We start from the raw sequence: 17959 nt of genomic DNA on the forward strand, positions 1-17959 counted from the left end.
GGCCTACAGGTTAACGCTACAGAGCGGCCTCCGCGAGCAGGGATTGGTCACGCGCTCCTCACGAAACGACGTCATTCCACAACCACGCGGGGCCCCACCGCGCTCCCATTTTTCTCACCTTCCTTTCTTTTCACCGGTTTTCTCCTCTCCCGCCTTTTTAATTAGTTCCCGCCTAATACATTTTTCCAACGCTGGGTGCCAAACCCGGAAATAGATAAAAATATTAGGAAACACTAACCACCGCGGGCAAAATAAATCCACGTCATTAATTTAAAGCGTCATCAATTAATTCTACACTTTATTACTCCCTATTGTTACGAAAATTGAAAAAAAAAAAGAAATTCGATGGCAATATAAGTCGTCTCATATTATAAAATAAATGAAAATTACGGTCATTATTAGTATTTACTGAACGAAATCGGAAAATCACAGTATTGACAAAAGAAAAAGGTAAATAGCATTTTGATGTCGCAAAAACGACGTCGAACGAGTGCGGATTTGACGACGTGGGTCCTCAAGGTTAGTACCGACGACGCCATCTCTCCCCCTCGTATCTCCGGAGACAAAAACTGAAAGCGGAAAGTTATAATGAAGACTCCCTGGAAAATCCCTAAACTACCCCTTCCTCACCATCGCGTTCAAAAATCCGATTCCCCCATTTCTCATCCCCTCTCTCACTCGCTTTCTCTGTGAATTCCTCCCTTGTCGATGGACTTCAACCGGAACCGGGATCTACAGGACGTCCAGGAGAAGAAGGGCCAAAAGCGAAAGCTGGAGGACGAGGCCGCCGGCGACAGCGAGATCTCGGCCTCCGCCGGCGACGGCGGCCGGCAGTCGCTGCTCAGCGAGGTGGCCGCGCAGGTTGAGGTCCTGGAGTCCGCCTTCTCCTGGACCGAGGCCGATCGAGCCGCCGCCAAGCGCGCCACGCACGTCCTCGCCGAGCTCGCCAAAAATGGTGCGGCTCCGTGGGGGCGAAAATTGAGATTCCGCGATCTCGGCTTAGTAACTCGTTCGGAGTTGATTTTTCGCTGCTTTTTGCGTGTGTTGACGCGTGTTTGTGGTTGGATGCAGAGGAGCTGGGGAGCTTGCTTGTTGAAGGTGGTGTGGTTCCGGCTCTGGTGAAGCATTTACAGGCCCCGCCGTCGGCGGAAGGCGACCGGGGTGCGAGGCCGTACGAGCATGAAGTTGAGAAGGGATGCGCTTTTGCGCTGGGTCATCTGGCTGTGAAGGCGAGTTGATTGTGATTCCGATTGCTCTATTAGCTTGGTGTATTGGCTAAAGCTTGCGATTGGCGTTATGAAGTTGATTATCTTTGAAGAGATGATCTAAGTCATGATTATCCTCAATCAAGTATGCGTATCTATGAGGCACACTGTAGTCTGGTCATTAATAGGCGAGACTGTGTGGCTTGAATGCTCAAGAGTCATTTGTTATGGCAAGTAGAACAACCGCAAGGGGATTTGGGGGAGGAGCTTGAAGATATCTTAGGAAGTGAATTGCTTTCTCGTAGTGCGAAAAAGAGTGAAAAGAGAGTGTTATGATTTTATTCATCGAATTGTCTTGTTTAGCTTTCTCAGCTGGCTTTGCATTTACATCTCAAAAGAGTTTTCACCGTTATATCGTTACTTTAGGTTATATACTTGGCTTGGTGTTTACTGTAATGACTGTACTTGATTTAATTAAATGCAGATTCTACTCGAGAGTGTCAATGTTATACTTCCATTTGTCACCTCTTTTAATGTGGTATCCTCCGTTGACAAGGGAATTGTAGTCATTGAAGCTCATCATGTTGAAAGATGACGCCTTGAGTATTAATTGGGGTGAATTACACGTGCGTTACAAAAGAAAACAGAACAGGAGAAAAAATAGCAGTGAAATTGATCTTTAGCCTTTTGAATGTTGGCATTTGACATGTTGATGAGATATCTCTGTGGATTTCATCAAGTGTCATTGTCATTCTTAGGGGAATGTTGCTAAGCCATTGCACTGTGGTTGTACCTGCCATTATCTGTCGGTGGCACTTGCCAATACAGTCCGTTTTAGTGCTTTTTTCTTTTGAGGCTAGGTGGTACTAGTACTACATAAAATGTCTTACCTTTCCCCTTTTTGTCTCCTCTTGGAACAGCCAGAGCTTCAACAACTTATAGTCGACTGTGGTGCCTTACCACATCTAATAGATCTGTTGAAGAGGTATAAAGATGGTTCAACCACACGAGCTGTCAACAGCTTAATTAGGAGAGCGGCCGATGCTATCACTAACCTTGCTCACGAGAATAGTAGCATCAAGATTCGTGTCAGGTGTGTTCCTGTAAAGTTTAGAACCAGACAATGCCTTAGCTCCATTTTCCTAATAGTATTGAGACGGATGTGCAGGATGGAAGGTGGGATTCAACCTCTAGTAGAGTTGCTAGATTTTATGGATACCAAAGTGCAAAGAGCTGCTGCTGGAGCATTGCGTACCCTGGCTTTCAAAAATGATGAAAACAAGAATCAGGTGATGACTTTTCCAAAAACATATTTTCTTGTTTGTTATTTCGAGAGGAGGAATTATGTAAACTCATTGAATTTTCAGATTGTGGAGTGCAATGCTCTTCCTACTCTTATTTTGATGCTCCGTTCTGAGGATGCTGCAATACATTATGAGGCGGTAAGGCCATAGGGACAGTATAATTGTTCAGAACGAGAGTTGCTGCTTTGTGTGATTCGTTGCATTTACTTTGTTAATTGCATTCTGTTTGTTGCTTTCAGGTTGGTGTCATTGGCAATCTGGTACACTCATCTCCAAACATAAAAAAAGAAGTTCTTGCTGCTGGGGCTTTGCAGCCTGTTATTGGACTGCTAAGGTATGTTGGGAATCTAGGACTGATGTGGAGCTTGTGCTACTTACAGTCTGGCAAATGGTCCGATGAACTTCTTACTCTTTCATGATTGTTTGTACTGGTCAAGTTTCAATTGAACATTTTCTTCAAACACGTTGGTTTACAGTTCTTGCTGTCCTGAGAGCCAAAGGGAGGCAGCCTTGCTCCTAGGGCAGTTTGCTGCTGCTGATTCAGACTGCAAGGTGAATAATGGAAATATTTTGTTTTGCCTCTTTTTTATTTGTATCCTGTTCTGTCAAGATTTGTACGATTTCTTCTCTCTTATGATTCAAATTGATGGAATAAAATGACTTTAATCTTTGCTTTTTTGGTTCAGTCAATGTTCTTTAGTGGTCTCAGTTTTTTTCGTGTCCTTCTAGTAGATAAGTGGTGCATTCTTGTGTTCCTCTCTATCAATTGAGGCTGGTCATTTTCTCAACCTTACCTTCCGCCTTTTTATCTTGGAAAGTGTACTTTGACTTTCTGGATCTATGTTCTCATTTCCATCATAACGAGGATGCCAAAATGCAGGTTCACATTGTCCAGAGGGGAGCTGTTCGTCCTTTGATTGATATGCTTCAGTCCGATGACTTTCAGTTGAGGGAAATGTCGGCATTTGCATTAGGGAGATTGGCTCAGGTCTCTCTCTCTTTCTCTCTCTCTCTCTGCGGAAACTTGATTTCCAAAAGCTGGTTGGCAGACAGTATTCAGATAGAGAGCCTATTTCCTTTCTCTTCTAAACCTTGGCACTTGTCTCTGGTGTGGCCCTTCAGAAAAGGTCCACTGAAAATAAAGGAAAAAGAGAGTGATTTTTGCTTTTCTAACAATATGGAAATCAAGCACCCACGCACCAACACTCAAATGTAGCTGAACAAGTACTCTAGGCATTTATTGAAATTTCCTTTTTTGAGAGATATGCTTCATACAGTGAATTTTTGCCGATGCAATTATATGGTGAACCATATGTTCTTTTCAGCTGATGTGTATTTTATGAACAATTGCTTTCAGTGAAGTTCAGTTTATAAGTTCAGAAATTAGAGACGCTCACTGAACATCTCTTTTTATCAATTCAGGACTCTCATAATCAAGCTGGTGTAGCTTATAATGGTGGCTTGATTCCATTATTGAAGCTTCTTGATTCAAAAAATGGGTCCTTGCAGCATAATGCTGCCTTTGCACTTTACGGACTTGCAGACAATGAGGTAACACCTGCGAATTTTAATCAAGCCAAAATTTAACAATGCATCCCACCCAAACACTTAAAAGAAAAATGGCAATGTTGAAGCTTTCTTGTTCGGGAGGATGTTGTTCTGCTAGTTGTTGTAACTGCTATTCATCTTTTCTATAGGACAATGTCTCCGATTTTATTAGGGTAGGAGGTGTTCAAAAGCTGCAAGATGGAGAATTTATTGTCCAGGTGTGTAGGAGAAGTGTTTAAGTCATATAGTATTTAGAATTATTTTTCACACAAAGCATAATCTGAATGAGATCGACGACATATTTGCAGGCTACAAAAGATTGTGTTGCCAAGACTTTGAAAAGATTAGAGGAGAAGATTCACAGCCGAGTGAGTATCTTAAGTTTGTAGTGTCATACTTCTTTGAATGAGACTTCATATTGTTCTCAATGATTTTCTGTTTATCCTTTTTTTTTTTTTTTGCTGGGTACATAAATGAAAGTTCTTTCTTTCTTTTCCTTTTTTGACCTGCTGGGCTTTAATATGTTCGTTTCTTGTGCAGGTTTTAAATCATTTACTATATTTGATGCGTGTAGCAGAGAAGACTGTTCAAAGGCGTGTTGCTTTGGCTCTTGCTCATCTCTGTTCTCCAGATGACCAACAAACAATTTTTGTGGATAACAATGGTATGTGATGTGCTCTCTCTTTCTCTCTCTCAATACTTCTATACTTTATTCTCTTTTTACTTTTAGCCTGTCAGAGTATCTGATTAGTTTGTATTCTCTAAAGGGTTGGAGCTGCTTGTTGGCCTGCTTGTTTGTTCGAGCCCCCGGCAGCAACTTGATGGTGCTGTGGCATTGTTCAAGTTAGCTAACAAAGCAATGTCTCTTTCTCCCGTTGATGCAGCTCCTCCCTCTCCAACGCCACAGGTCACTGGCCAACTAATGGGTGCTTGATTTTCTTTTATCATTTGAACAGTCAATTCTGGTCAGATAATGTGATCCAAAAGAATGTAAGGTTTTCTGTGTGCAAAAGATCTATGTCAGCAGCATTGTTTGATTATTAGCCTGCCAGTTTCTCAGAAATTGCCTTTTGTTTCATTACATGGTCCAGGAGGATTTGCCCGCTCTATTTACTTTTCTCTTTCGATGTTTTCGAATATATACCTGTTATTATTTGCTTAGGAAGCAGCTCTTGCGCATATGAGTATTTTTGGATCTGATCTGGGAAATAAAATTTGATCAATTGCTCAAGAACTTCTTATTGCAGGTTTATCTGGGGGAGCAGTACGTGAACAACCCTACCCTGTCCGATGTAACATTTCTAGTTGAAGGTTCCTGAAAATTGTCATGCTCTGTTTCATTGGTACTCATACATGGATCATTCATACACAAGTTGTACATGATGATTGATTTCAAAGAATGCTTGCCTCGTATTTGTTTTGCAGGAAGACGGTTCTATGCACACAGAATTTGCTTGCTTGCTTCCTCTGACGCATTTCGTGCAATGTTTGACGGTGGATATCGGGTGAGTGTCCTTTAATTTTGGGTTTCAGGTTTTTGTTTAGTTTTCATTTGTGTGCCAACATGAAAATGGGCTCTGCTGAGCTTTGTGATGTTGTTATCTTTAAAAGCTGGGAGCAGCACCTTATACTTTGTTGATCTCTTCATTAGGAAGCAAATTCTTTGCTCAGACTTGGTTTATGGAATAAAGTTTGTGTGACATTTATTACAGGAGAAAGATGCTAGGGACATAGAGATTCCAAATATTAGATGGGAGGTTTTTGAGTTGATGATGAGGTTAGCTGAAACATTCAAGTCTAAATCCTCGTAATATAGCTCGTGTGATATTCTTCAAAGGACTTTCTTCAACCCCACAGATTTATATACACTGGATCAATTGATGTTACGCTGGAAGTTGCTCAAGATCTCCTTAGAGCTGCCGATCAGTATCTTTTGGAGGGACTCAAGCGACTTTGTGAATATTCCATTGCACAGGTTAGCTGATGAGTGATTGAACAAGTTTACCTATTGATGTTTGGTATACGCTTTGACAGTGAGTGTACCTTGTTTATTGCAGGATATTTCGTTGGAAAATGTCTCCAGCATGTATGAACTGTCAGAAGCCTTCAATGCTATTTCCTTGAGGCACTCGTGCATCTTGTTCATTCTGGAGCATTTTGACAAATTGAGACCTGGGTAAACACTTCCAGCTAAGCTCCTCTTGTTTGGCGAAACTCTGTTTGAATTCTATTTATCAAACCTTCCTCTAAGTATACTTAAGTAATTTATGGAGGAAATGGTGGGAGTTATCATTGGATTATATCAACTCTAGAAATCTTCTCTTCCTAGGGCAGTATAAAGTTTTCTTTTGGAGGAGGAATCGCGGGTGGAAAGTGGGGACAATGATTGGATGTCGATCTCATTCTCCCCTGCTTGATACTAGAATGAAAGTGAGAGGGACAGATTATTACATCATGGAAAAAAACCTTCCTTTGGCCCACAAGTTGCATGCCCCCCGTTTTTGGGAGAATGTGGAGGTATTTAAATTAAACAACCAAGCTGCCTCCTGAAAGTTGAAATGCATCTCTATCATTTTCTCTCATGTAGAACCATTTTCATCCCCTCCATTTCCTTCATACTGGGTTGATGGATTCTTTTGATGCATCATATGTCTATTGGGAACAATGTTTCTTTGAGTAAGAGTGGCTGGCTGGATCAAGAAAATTACCATATGCCTATCTCGTTTTATCTTGATTCTGCTTGTGCCATTTTCATGAGTGGGGGCTTTTTCCATGGATCCTTATATTGCAATCTACCCTGTCCCTGTCAGTGTCCTTAATTCCGATTGCCCCCATTTCAAGAAAATGATGAGAATATCATGAACATTATTCATCAGAAAAATGAAATGATACTTGTAACATTTTAAAGTTAATATCTTCAGTTTTCGCTCCCTCTATTTAGGGAAAATACCACAAATATACTTCAGCAAAATACCTCTTTTGTACTCCTTTTTTGGAAATATTAGTTTACTACCTCTAGACAACTCATTCTCTGTAAAGACCAAATTGCCCCCATTGCTCTTCCCCAAGCCTCCAAACTCTCCCACAACTCTGGCCTACATCACCCACAAGTGACAAGCCACAACCCGATGTCACCTCCACTACGGACCACTGTCCGCAGTCGCTGTCTACCCCATGGCTGTCTCCGCTGTCATTTCTTCCCCACTGCCACTGCCGTCCCTTCCCCTTGCCAATTGATCTAGATCTGATAGCAGTGGGCGCGAGCTTGAAATTTGAGCTCCAACGGCCATGGGCAAGAGCCCATAACTCGAGGCCTTGAGCTCGAGAGATAGAGAGAGATAGAGAGAAGGGTGTCGTGTAGGTGAGTGGTGGGTGTGGGTGTTTTTGGAAAGAGTAATGACACTTGTAAGTAGGTGGACAAGGACAAGTTTGTTTTAGTGAGGGTGCAAACATGTATTATGGAAAAATAAAAGTAAAGTTATATGAGTGGTAACTAGGTAAAAAGCAAAGTATCTTTTGGTATTTTTCTTCAGTTACTAGGGCCTTTGTTTTGTTTTTATTGGACTGCTGATCTCTTTGCAACTGTTCTGCTCATGAATTTTGCAGGATTTTCCATCTCATCCACCGGATATTACCAGAAATCCAACAGTACTTTGTGAAAGCACTTACTAAATCTAACCAGCGTAGTACCTTGCGGCTTTAAGACCCCGTGGTTTCGGTCTCCCTACTCTAACTGATTGTTGTACAGGAAGTGGTAGATTTAAGAGCAGTTGGCAGCAGGTGGATGGCTCTAACTGTTTGATAATTGGAAGACTCATATTCTTTCCCAGACGCAAGATGTGGACTCCTTGTAAGTTTCCACACATTTTTGTTGTAAGATGTAAAACTGGGATGATGATCTTCCCATTGTTTTCGAAATCCAAGCATGTAGCCGTGGATTATAAAAAACTCCTTCAATCCTTAAACGTCAATGTTAACGTTCTGAGTTAGCTTTGCCGACATGCCTTAAGTGAATTGAATTGGGATGTTTAAGTAAACATAAGAAAAGGAAAATTGGTCGGCCTCTGTTGACTGTTTTCTCGAAACCAATGAAGATGATGAATATCGTGTCATCTTCAGAGGCTCTTATTGAGGGAACAGATCTGTTTGGTTCCAATATTCATTTTGACGTATTTGCCTATGGTTTGATGTTCTGGGACTTCTAGATTATTGGGTGTGGCTGGGAAATAGTGTCGTTTTCTGCCGAGAAACTGCTGTAATTCATGGGACGGAGTGATTTTTAAATGGGGCTAGCTCTAGTGTTCTATGGAAGCTCGCGGCTGAAGATTATTATCTGGCCTAACTGGTGAGATCGCACTTCGCACATATCGGGAATGCTTTGTATTTGTATCACCACCCATACATTTCTGTGAAACCAAGACCGGTCAATCCTTTTGACCGAAGCACATATCGGCGAGGGAAGGAGAATCCTGGAAGTACGATCCGAACAACGGTTGCAAATTAGTCTTTACCATATCTCAGGCTTTGGCGAATTTTGAATGCCATCTGAAGGTGGAATTCCCAGGTACAGGATGGGTTCAGATGGCTACAATTTGGGAAAATTCTAAAGTAGTTAAAAAATTATTCGCACTAGCATTGGCTGTAAAGTCACGTAGGACGGCTGGCGTTGATTGGATCGCCACGTTAGTAATTTCAGGTTAATATTAGCTGAAAGGATTACATTAGTTATTAGTTGAAAAGTTTAGGATTAAATCGACAAATTCTTAAAAAGTTGGAATTAAATTGGCATAATTGAAATGTTTAGGACTAAATTGGTAACATGTCAAAAGGTTTAGAACTGAGTTTGTCTCATTACGATAAGTTTAGGGTTGACAAATTTTCCCTATGATCGGAGTCCTATGTTGCTTGACTTAAGAGATCATCCCAAACATATTAGACTCCAACATCAACAATCTTTGGCAAATGAGGGAACTCTTTGGGCAATACTAGGTTTTATCTTGCCTGCATCATTGCTAATAGTTCCAGAACTAGCATTAGGCTCTAAGCGATGTCATGTGAAATTGGGTGGATGATGCGAGGGCTATAGCCGACGTGGTTCCTATTCATTTCGGAAAATTGTTGTGTACCGAGAGAACTCGTTGTCTTAACGAATATGGGCTTCCCGTGCTGTGCAGAAATGTTTATCAGAAGAAGATTGACAGCATCTCGATGTTCCGGGGACGAAAGCGGAAGTTAAGAATGCGCTTTCAAATCTTAGACCTTGTAAAAGAACCCGGAACCGGACAGGTTCCATGCTGTTTTACATGGGAAGCAACTGAATTTGTCGAGGGACTCTCATTTGGAAATTGTTAAGAGCGACTTTTCGAAGTGGCGTTATCCCTAATAAGGCAGAATGGATGGGAAAATTATTTAAAAAGTCCTCGACCTATTGCATTTTTGCCAAACGTAGTCTTAAATTTTTAATTGTGCCAATTGAATCCTAAACCTTTTCACGTTTTGTCAATTGAGTCCATTCGGCCAATTTTGGCCAAATCGCGACGTAAATGCCAACCGTCTTACAAGGTATGGCTGGCACCGACGTTTACAATTTTTAATAATATTTTATTTTGTTTCCTTTCCTTCTTTATTTTTTGCTCTTCTTTTTTATTTTTCCCTTCTTCCCTTCGTGGGCCATTGCTAGGTCCCGCCGATTGCCGGCCTTGGGCGAGGGACACTCGGGCTTGGGTTGGCGAGGTCCACCCTTGCCTAATGCTGGCGACCTTTGCCGGCCATCAACGAGGCCCGTTGAGGGTTGGCGGAGGGAACAAGAGAAATGGAAAAGGAAAAATTAAAAAAGAAAAAGAAAAAGAAAAAGAAAAAGAAAAAGAAAAAAGGAAAACACAAGAAAAGGAAAAAATAAAGTTTTTATAAAAAAATTCAACAAATCTTTAAATATTATTAAGAATTGTTCACGTCGGCATCGGCCGACGTTCACGTTAGCGGTTTCTAGCCAAAATTGATCGGATGGATTCAATTTAAAAATCATGAAAATGTTTAGGATTCAATTGGCAAAATTAAAATGTTTAAGATTGGATTGATAAAAATGCAATAGGTCGAAGGCTTTTTGGACAATTTTCCCACTATAGATTGATAGGAAGACTAAGAGTAAAAAGTGTCCCATGCCAATAAAGGTATATACGGCAAAAGCTTATAATAGAATGGAACGAGACATTGCTACAAGAGCTGCGGCAGGCCCAGATGGAGCCCGGGTTTTGAGAAGCCAATAAGCTCGCGGATGCTACGGCAAAGCTAGGTCGACGTCCATAGCCGGCAAAGCAGTTTTCCAATGTTGTCCCCGTAGAAGATGTATGGACTTTTTGGTAACCACCCCCAAAGTGGATGGAAGCCGGAACGATGGTTAGGGCTCCATTTGTTGCGCGAAAAATTAAATAATTTTAAAAATAATCGTTTGTATTGCTGAAAAATTAGCCAAGGAACATCACTTTCAATATCGATAACATTTTATATCTAAATAATTTCATGGACGGTGAAAATATTTTTTGTTCATTTATTCTGTAAATGATTCCAACAATCATTTTTTGGAAAATATTCTTCGAATGATTCATTTTTTGCGAAATAAATGCACCCTGAGTAGTGGTGGCCATTCAAATTTCGGGTGAAAGCCCTGCTTTTATGAAGCCTATCTATTTGGTCCTCTTCTTTTGCAAAGCATCTCTCTTTTGAGCCTTTCTGGCAAAGAGAGACCGATGCACTCGAGCCATTCTCAATAGAAACCATCCTTTCCCCTTCAATTTTTGTCGATCGTGTGTCATTTTCATCGGATAAAATTTGTTCGGATGGACTGGATTGGCAAAACGTGAAAATGATTCATAACTCAACTGACAAAATTAAAAAAGTTTATGACTGAATCGATAATAATCCAGTAAGTTTTTGACTTTTTGGGCAATTTTCCCTTCCACTCTTGTAAAAGCATATCTCTTTGGTCCTCTTCTGTAGTAGAAGCATCTCTCTTTGGTCTTTCTAGCAAAAGAGAGACATGCATTGCAGCCCGCCTGAACGGAGACTATCCTTTTCCCCATTGAATTTCGTGGGTCGAGGGTCGTTTCGTCTCGTTGTAAAGAATACAGACGAGGGAAAATGACGTTGCATCTACCCAAAGCTGTCTCTTGATATTTTCCTTGTGTTTTTCTAAGGAAGTCTTATCCACAGTGAAAATCTATTTTCTTTCTCGAAGAAGACACTAGTTAGTGTTCCTTACCAAGGGAGTCGGACTTTTCACGACAAAGCGGATGTAACCGATGACGATGCCGGAATTCGATAGAAGCGCCAAAGCGACTGATCGAGACCGGAAAGTCGGTACGTTTCTCTTCCTCAAGCAATGAGTTTGAGAGGGGAGTGCCAACAATCTGAACTCTTGACCTGTGCTTCGATACCGTGTTCTTAATCTTACAATATATTTAGAGCGGATTGGTTCACGATCACATAATAATCAGCGAGAAAGATTCCCTCCATATGTTTTGAAATTTATTAGGGTTTGTCACGTCTTTCCAACGAACTTTCAATGCACCCGTCCCGGCTTTTCTTGCCCCGTACGAGGATCAAAAGAAAGGTCGGTAGCTTCGGTCGGATTTTTTTTTTCCTTTTTGGGTCGAATGCTTCGGTCGGATTTCAAATGCCAGCAAATAGACAAGACCGGAAGAAAAGACTAACTTCCTATAAGAATCAGTCATGTCGACTCTTCGTATTATGCCTCTATAACCACTCCATCTCTCTCTCTCTCTCTCCTCTTGTCCATTAAGTAATATCACACGCAGACAAAAGGGGAAACGAAGGAAATCATGGGCAGCATCTGCACTTCCAAAGAGGTCGACAGAGAGCTCCCCACGTTCCTTAGGGTTTACAAGGACGGCACGGTCGAGCGCCTCCCTAGTAATGTCCGGTTCTGCTTCATCTTTGTACTCAAGTGTCGTGTTTAGATGGCGGATGAACCCTTTTTCCGGAAAGAACAAGGTTTCATCGCGAAAAAGACGTCCAATTCTCCCCCCTAATGTGGCGGCATGCGCGGATTAAATCTTTTTACTAGCTTGTTACTCGTCATTTCAGGAGATTTTCTCTGCATGACATGATTAAGTTTGCGTGAATCGTCGAACTTAGCTTCTTTTTTTCTTCCAGGCACTCCATATGTCCCGCCTTGCCTGGAGGACCCGAAGACAGGCGTCGCATCCAAAGACATCACCATTCGCGAGGACCCTCTAATCCGAGCAAGGCTCCATCTCCCGAAACTCGAAACTGTTAATGAGAAGCCTCAGAAGCTCCCCATCTTGGTCTACTACCATGGCGGCGGCTTCTGCATTGGGTCCGCCTTCTCTCTCTTCGAGTATCAGCACCTCACCACCCTTGTCGCGGAAGCCAAGATACTTGCTGTCTCCATCGAGTACAGGTTCGTTCTAATTTATTCTGTGAATTATTCTATTTTATAGAGTTGAAGGGATTGTGCAGTTGTAGTTATCACTTTCCATGCTAAGAAGACAGACTTGTATGCGTATACATATCAAGTTTACCTTCTGATAATCTCGTTTTAAATTAAGTCTTTGGTGTTAGTGGCCTTTCAGAACTAAAAATATTATCTTATGTCGATTGTCATGCCATACGAAATATGGTCGAAAGTGTTCAACATTGTTCATGTAAAAAGTTCGATTAATTTCCCGAAAAACTAGTTTAAGTTTGATGAAAATGATGATTGTGTCTTATCAAGTAGTGAGAAAAAATAGCAATCGTGCTTACTTATTTTCTCACAGGTTAGCTCCCGAATGCCCTATACCCGCCATTTACGACGATTGCTGGGAAGGCCTCCAGTGGGTGGCTTCACACTCGGCCGACGGTGGAGCCGCCGCTGCGAAAGAGCCGTGGCTGGCTGATCACGGCGACTTCCAACGTGTCTCCGTCGCCGGCGATAGTGCTGGAGCCAACATTGCCCACAACGTCCTCATGAGGGCCGGCTGCGACCCTCTACTTGGCGGCACAAAGATATCCGCCGCGTACCTGACCCACCCCTACTTCTGGGGCTCCGAACCTATCGGGTCAGAGCCCAAGACGGGCCTCGACAAGGCGCTTTCGCATGTGATCTGGACTTTCCTGTACCCGACTGCGAAGGACGGGATCGACAGCCCCATGGTGAACCCGTTCGCGGCTGGGGCCCCGAGCCTGGCGGGCCTCGGGTGCGGGAGGCTGTTGGTGAGCGTGGCGGGGAAGGACCGGCTGAGGCATAGAGGGTTGAAGTACTGCGAGGCGGTGAAGGAGAGTGGGTTCAAAGGAGAAGTGGAGGTGGTGGAGGTTGAAGGAGAAGATCACGCTTTCCATATCGTGACTTTTGAGAAGGAGAGCGCCCAGGTCCTGATCAAACGGCTGGCTGCTTTCCTTAACAAAAGTTGCTAAGTTTGTTTTGCTTCATTTTTCGTTTGATCTGTGAGAATGTTCTTCTTGTGTGCTTTGTGATCACCAGTTCTTGAAAATGGAAACCTAAGCGTTGATTTCGCTTCTCTATGTGTCATATAGACCGTTGTGATATTTGTTACATTTTCGAAAAACCAAGTTGCATCCCGAGATAACTCATTGGACAACGCCGCCGGATCTGATCCCGCTCATGTGTCCGCCCACTCCCTCCTCCACCACAATTCCCTCGCCATCCGGTCAGACAGTTTCGCAGAGCTCTTCATATCGATCCAATTTCTCACGACAGTCACTATCGGATGTGATAAGTACGCACGTACTCGATGCGCGCTCTGGGCGGCCTTCGTGATTGCTTTCGCCCTTTCTCCGTGCGGTCTCTAAAGCGAAGTATATGTCACATACTGATCTTGATAATGAGGCCTTGACTCTTTCAAGATCTTGTGCGGAGCAACAACATCAATTATGTCCATGGCTAGATGTTACACAGATCGGGATGGTGTCCCCACTTTGGTGTTTGAAAGTTTGGTGGCCTCTATCTAGCTTTAGAAGAGATTGAAATGAGAATGGTCGTTCCTGAATTCTCCATTAGAACCGAATCCTTGGAGACTTCGAGTAAAGGAAACATGTGGGCCTCCCGAGATAGCTAGTACTTAGAAAACGTATTTCTATATGACTCCTCGTGTGAGTAATTGAAAAGCCCTAAATTTTTTAGTTGTACCAAATTAATCATAAACCTTTTAATTGCATTAATTTAGTCCAAAAACTTTTACAAAATTTACCAATTTAGTCCGTACCTTTTGATGATTTGCTAATTTAGTCATTCCGACCACTTTTGGTCGAAATTACTGACGTAGATGCGGATCACCCACCGGCCATCCTCTATGGCATGCCTAGGAGTGAGCATGGTTTCAGGATAGAACTTGAAATCTAAAAATCGGATCGGCAGGAAACTTGTCCGGTTTCAAGTTTTAAGGTATGTAGGGTAGGTTTCAAGTTTCAAAAATTGGAAAACCTATTCTAATGTGTAGGTGGAACCTAGAACCTATAATTGGTAACAAGTTTTTGTGTTTTTCTTGGTATATGTCTTCGCGCAATCCTGCGTAATCCATAGCATCCGATCATGAGTGCATAATCCGAAACCACTAGTCCGAGTTTTCATTTCTCGCGATATTTATGATTGAAACTTTTACTTTGTCAATGCTTCATATTTATTCGTGTGTCTAAATATGAGTTGTGTTTAGGGGATTGTAGCAGCAAATGGTGGTTACTAAAGGTGATGATTCACTGCAATTGTACAATTAAGAATACATGTGAAATCTAGGTAGACCCCGGAACCGACCTTGAAACTTGTGACAAGGTATACGTAGGGTCGATTCTAGAATAAGGAACTTGTTCCGATGGATAGGTTCTAGGTGGAATTTGAACAAAATCTGGAACCACTCACTTCTAGCATGGCCAGTGCTAACATGACCAATTTTTGCTTTTTTTTTATTTTTTTCATATTTCTATTTTTTGCCTTTTCTTTTCCTTTTGCATAGGGCTAACGAGGGCTCCAGCATCATGGCTTGAGCGAGGGCAGCCCTCGCTAGTCCGGTGAGGGTCCTAGGCCTACGAGAGCACGAGGGTCGACCTCTCGTCGGCCCTCGCCTATGGCCGGTCCCCGGTCATGGCCGAGTACTTGCCACAGGTGAAAGGAAAAATTTCCCTATGATCGGAGTCCTATGTTGCTTGACTTAAGAGATCATCCCAAACATATTAGGCTCCAACGTCAACAATCTTTGGCAAATGAGGGAACTCTTTGGGCAATACTAGATTTTATCATGCCTGCATCGTTGCTAATAGTTCCAGAACTAGCATTAGGCTCTAAGTGATGTCATGTGAAATTGGGTGGATGATGCGAGGGCTACAGCCGACGTGGTTCCTATTCATTTCAGAAAATTGTTGTGTACCGAGAGAACTCGTTGTCTTAACAAATATGGGCTTCCCGTGCTGTGCAGTAATGTTTTATCAGAAGAAGATTGACAGCATCTCGATGTTCCGGGGACGAAAGCGGAAGTTAAGAATGCGCTTTCAAATGTTAGACCTCGTAAAAGAACCCGGAACCTGACGGGTTCCATGCTGTTTTACATGGGAAGCAACTGAGTTTGTTGAGGGACTCTCATTTGGAAATTGTTAAGAGCGACTTTTCGAAGTGGGGTTATCCCTAATAGGGCAGAATGGATGGGAAAATTGTCTAAAAAGCCCTCAACCTACTGCATTTTTGCCAAACGTAGTCTTAAATTTTTTAATTGTGCCAATTGAATCCTAAACTTTTTCACGTTTTGTCAATTGAGTCCATCCGGCAAATTTTGACAGGAAATTGCTGACGTAAATGCCGACCGTCTTACAAGGCATGGCTGGTGCTGACGTTTACAATTTTTAATAATATTTTAATTTTTTTCATATTATTTATCTATTTTTATTTTTTTTCTTTTCCATCTTTATTTTTTGCTCTTCTTTTTTATTTTTTCCTTCTTCCCTCCGCCGGCCATTGCTAGGTCTCGTCCATTGCCGGCCTTGGGCGAGGGACACTCGGGCTTGGGTTGGCGAGGTCCATCCTCGCCTAACGCCGGCGACCTTTGCTGGCCATCAACGAGGCCCGTCGAGGGTTGGCGGAGGGAACAAGAGAAATGGAAAAGGAAAAATAAAAAGAAAAAGAAAAAAAGGAAAACATAAGAAAAGGAAAAATAAAGTTTATATAAAAAAAATTCGACAAATCTTTAAATATTATTAAGAATTGTCCACGTCGGCACCGATCGACGTTCACGTTAGTGGTTTTTGGCCAAAATTGATTGGATGGATTCAATTTAAAAATCATTAAAATGTTTAGGATTCAATTGGCAAAATTAAAAGATTTAAGACTGAATTGATAAAAATGTAATAGGTTGAAGGCTTTTTGGACAATTTTCCCACAATAGATTGGTAGGAAGACTAAGAGTAAAAAGTGTCCCATGCCAATAAAGGTGTATACGGCAAAAGCTTATGATAGAATGGAACGAGACATTGCTACAAGAGCTGCAGCAGGCTCAGATGGAGCCCGGGCTTTGAGAAGCCAATAGGCGCGCGGATGCTACGGCAAAGCTACGTCGACATCCATAGCCAGCAAAGCAGTTTTCTAATGATGTCCCCATAGAAGATGTATGGACTTTTTTGGTAACCAACCCCAATGCACAAGTGGATGGAAGCCGGAACGATGGTTAGGGCTCCATTTGTTGCGCGAAAAAATAAATAATTTAAAAAATGATCGCTTGTATCGCTTGAAAAATAAGTCAAGGAACATTACTTTCAGTATCGATAACAATTTATATCTAAATAATTTTATGAGCGGTAAAAATATTTTTCGTTCATTTATTCTGTAAATGATTCCAACAATCATTTTCTAGAAAATGTTCTTCGAATGATTCATTTTTCACGAATTAAATGCACCCCAAGTGGTGGTGGCCATTCAAATTTCCAATGAAAGCCCTGCTTTTATGAAGCCTATCTGTTTGGTCCTCTTCTTTTGCAAAGCATCTCTCTTTTGAGCCTTTCTGGCAAAGAGAGACCGATGCACTCGAGCCATTCTCAATAGAAACCATCCTTTCCCCTTTGATTTTTGTCGGTCGTGTGTCATTTTCATTGGATAAAATTTGTTCGGATGGACTGAGATTGGCAAAACGTGAAAAGGGTTCAGGACTCAATTGATAAAATTAAAAAGTTTATGGCTGAATCGACAATAATCCAATAAGTTCTTGACTTTTTGGGCAATTTTCCCTTCCACTCTTGTAAAAGCATATCTCTTTGGTCCTCTTCTGTAGTAAAAGCATCTCTCTTTGGTCTTTCTAGCAAAAGAGAGACATGCATTGGAGCCCCCTTGAACGGAGACTATCCTTTTCCCCATTGAATTTCGTCGGTCGTGGGTCATTTTCGTCTCGTTGTAAATAGTGGGTGTGTGGTTCATTGGAACTTGGAACCTACCCGTCAGAACAAGTTCCTCATTTTTTGGAAGCTTGAACCTCCGTCACACCTTGAAACCCGTAACCTACCTCGTCACAGGTTCTAAGGTCGATTCCAGGTACTCGAGAACTTATCAATTTCTTTTATTTTCTTTTTTTTTTTTTTCATTTTTAGTTAAACAAAATGAAAGTGAACGTTACAACATATAAGAGAAAGTAGAGGTAAGTGATTTTAGGCCCTGTACAAGTTACATTTAGAACATGAAACCAATCCATTGGAACACGTTTATCATTTTTGGAACCTGAAACTTAAAAAATTTTTTGGCTCCAAATTATACACTCATCATTAGATGCCATAGAACATTGTATGATTGTGCAAAAATATATACCAAGAAAAATATAAAAATTTATTTCGAAATCTAGGGTCCAAGGTCCAGGTTCCAGGTTCCGTAGTGGAACCTAGAACCTCCCCGTTGGA

General features: G+C 41.8%; 2 protein-coding genes across 4 annotated transcripts; both read left to right on the forward strand.

The window, feature by feature from the left end:
- The first annotated feature begins 633 nt into the window (after nt 1–633).
- On the forward strand, nt 634–8169 carry LOC115753600 (ARM REPEAT PROTEIN INTERACTING WITH ABF2). 3 transcript variants are annotated; one of them, XM_048275162.1, is made up of 19 exons: nt 636–955; nt 1072–1229; nt 2126–2298; nt 2374–2494; nt 2573–2647; nt 2749–2843; nt 2986–3061; nt 3390–3497; nt 3932–4060; nt 4207–4275; nt 4366–4425; nt 4598–4721; nt 4825–4964; nt 5305–5368; nt 5483–5562; nt 5770–5834; nt 5915–6032; nt 6115–6233; nt 7806–8169. In XM_048275162.1, the coding sequence occupies exons 1-19, from the start codon at nt 709–711 to the stop codon at nt 7813–7815; spliced, it is 2031 nt and encodes a 676-aa protein (XP_048131119.1). In that variant the 5' UTR covers nt 636–708; the 3' UTR covers nt 7816–8169. The 3 variants fall into 3 exon arrangements, with proteins under 3 accessions (XP_030548135.2, XP_048131119.1, XP_030548137.2); XM_030692277.2 differs by having other exon boundaries at nt 637–955; nt 7664–8169; XM_030692275.2 differs by having other exon boundaries at nt 634–955; nt 2374–2647; nt 7664–8169.
- A 3610-nt stretch (nt 8170–11779) lies between these two features.
- On the forward strand, nt 11780–13595 carry LOC125315599 (2-hydroxyisoflavanone dehydratase-like). The gene is made up of 3 exons (XM_048280965.1): nt 11780–11996; nt 12230–12497; nt 12856–13595. Exons 1-3 carry the CDS (start codon nt 11990–11992, stop codon nt 13490–13492), a joined length of 912 nt encoding a protein of 303 aa, XP_048136922.1. The 5' UTR covers nt 11780–11989; the 3' UTR covers nt 13493–13595.
- The last annotated feature ends 4364 nt before the right edge of the window (nt 13596–17959 follow it).

This window comes from Rhodamnia argentea, chromosome 1, assembly GCF_020921035.1.
Source record: "Rhodamnia argentea isolate NSW1041297 chromosome 1, ASM2092103v1, whole genome shotgun sequence".
NCBI classification, from domain to species: domain Eukaryota; kingdom Viridiplantae; phylum Streptophyta; class Magnoliopsida; order Myrtales; family Myrtaceae; genus Rhodamnia; species Rhodamnia argentea.

Bases quoted from the DNA above. Each gene is read 5' to 3' on its own strand.
- LOC115753600 (XM_030692275.2), top strand. From the start codon at position 709: ATGGACTTCAACCGGAACCGGGATCTACAGGACGTCCAGGAGAAGAAG. The intron at 956-1,071 runs GTGCGGCTCCGT...GGTTGGATGCAG, and splicing joins CGCCGAGCTCGCCAAAAATG to AGGAGCTGGGGAGCTTGCTT. The intron at 5,563-5,769 runs GTGAGTGTCCTT...CATTTATTACAG, and splicing joins TGTTTGACGGTGGATATCGG to GAGAAAGATGCTAGGGACAT.
- LOC125315599 (XM_048280965.1), top strand. The intron at 12,498-12,855 runs GTTCGTTCTAAT...ATTTTCTCACAG, and splicing joins GCTGTCTCCATCGAGTACAG to GTTAGCTCCCGAATGCCCTA.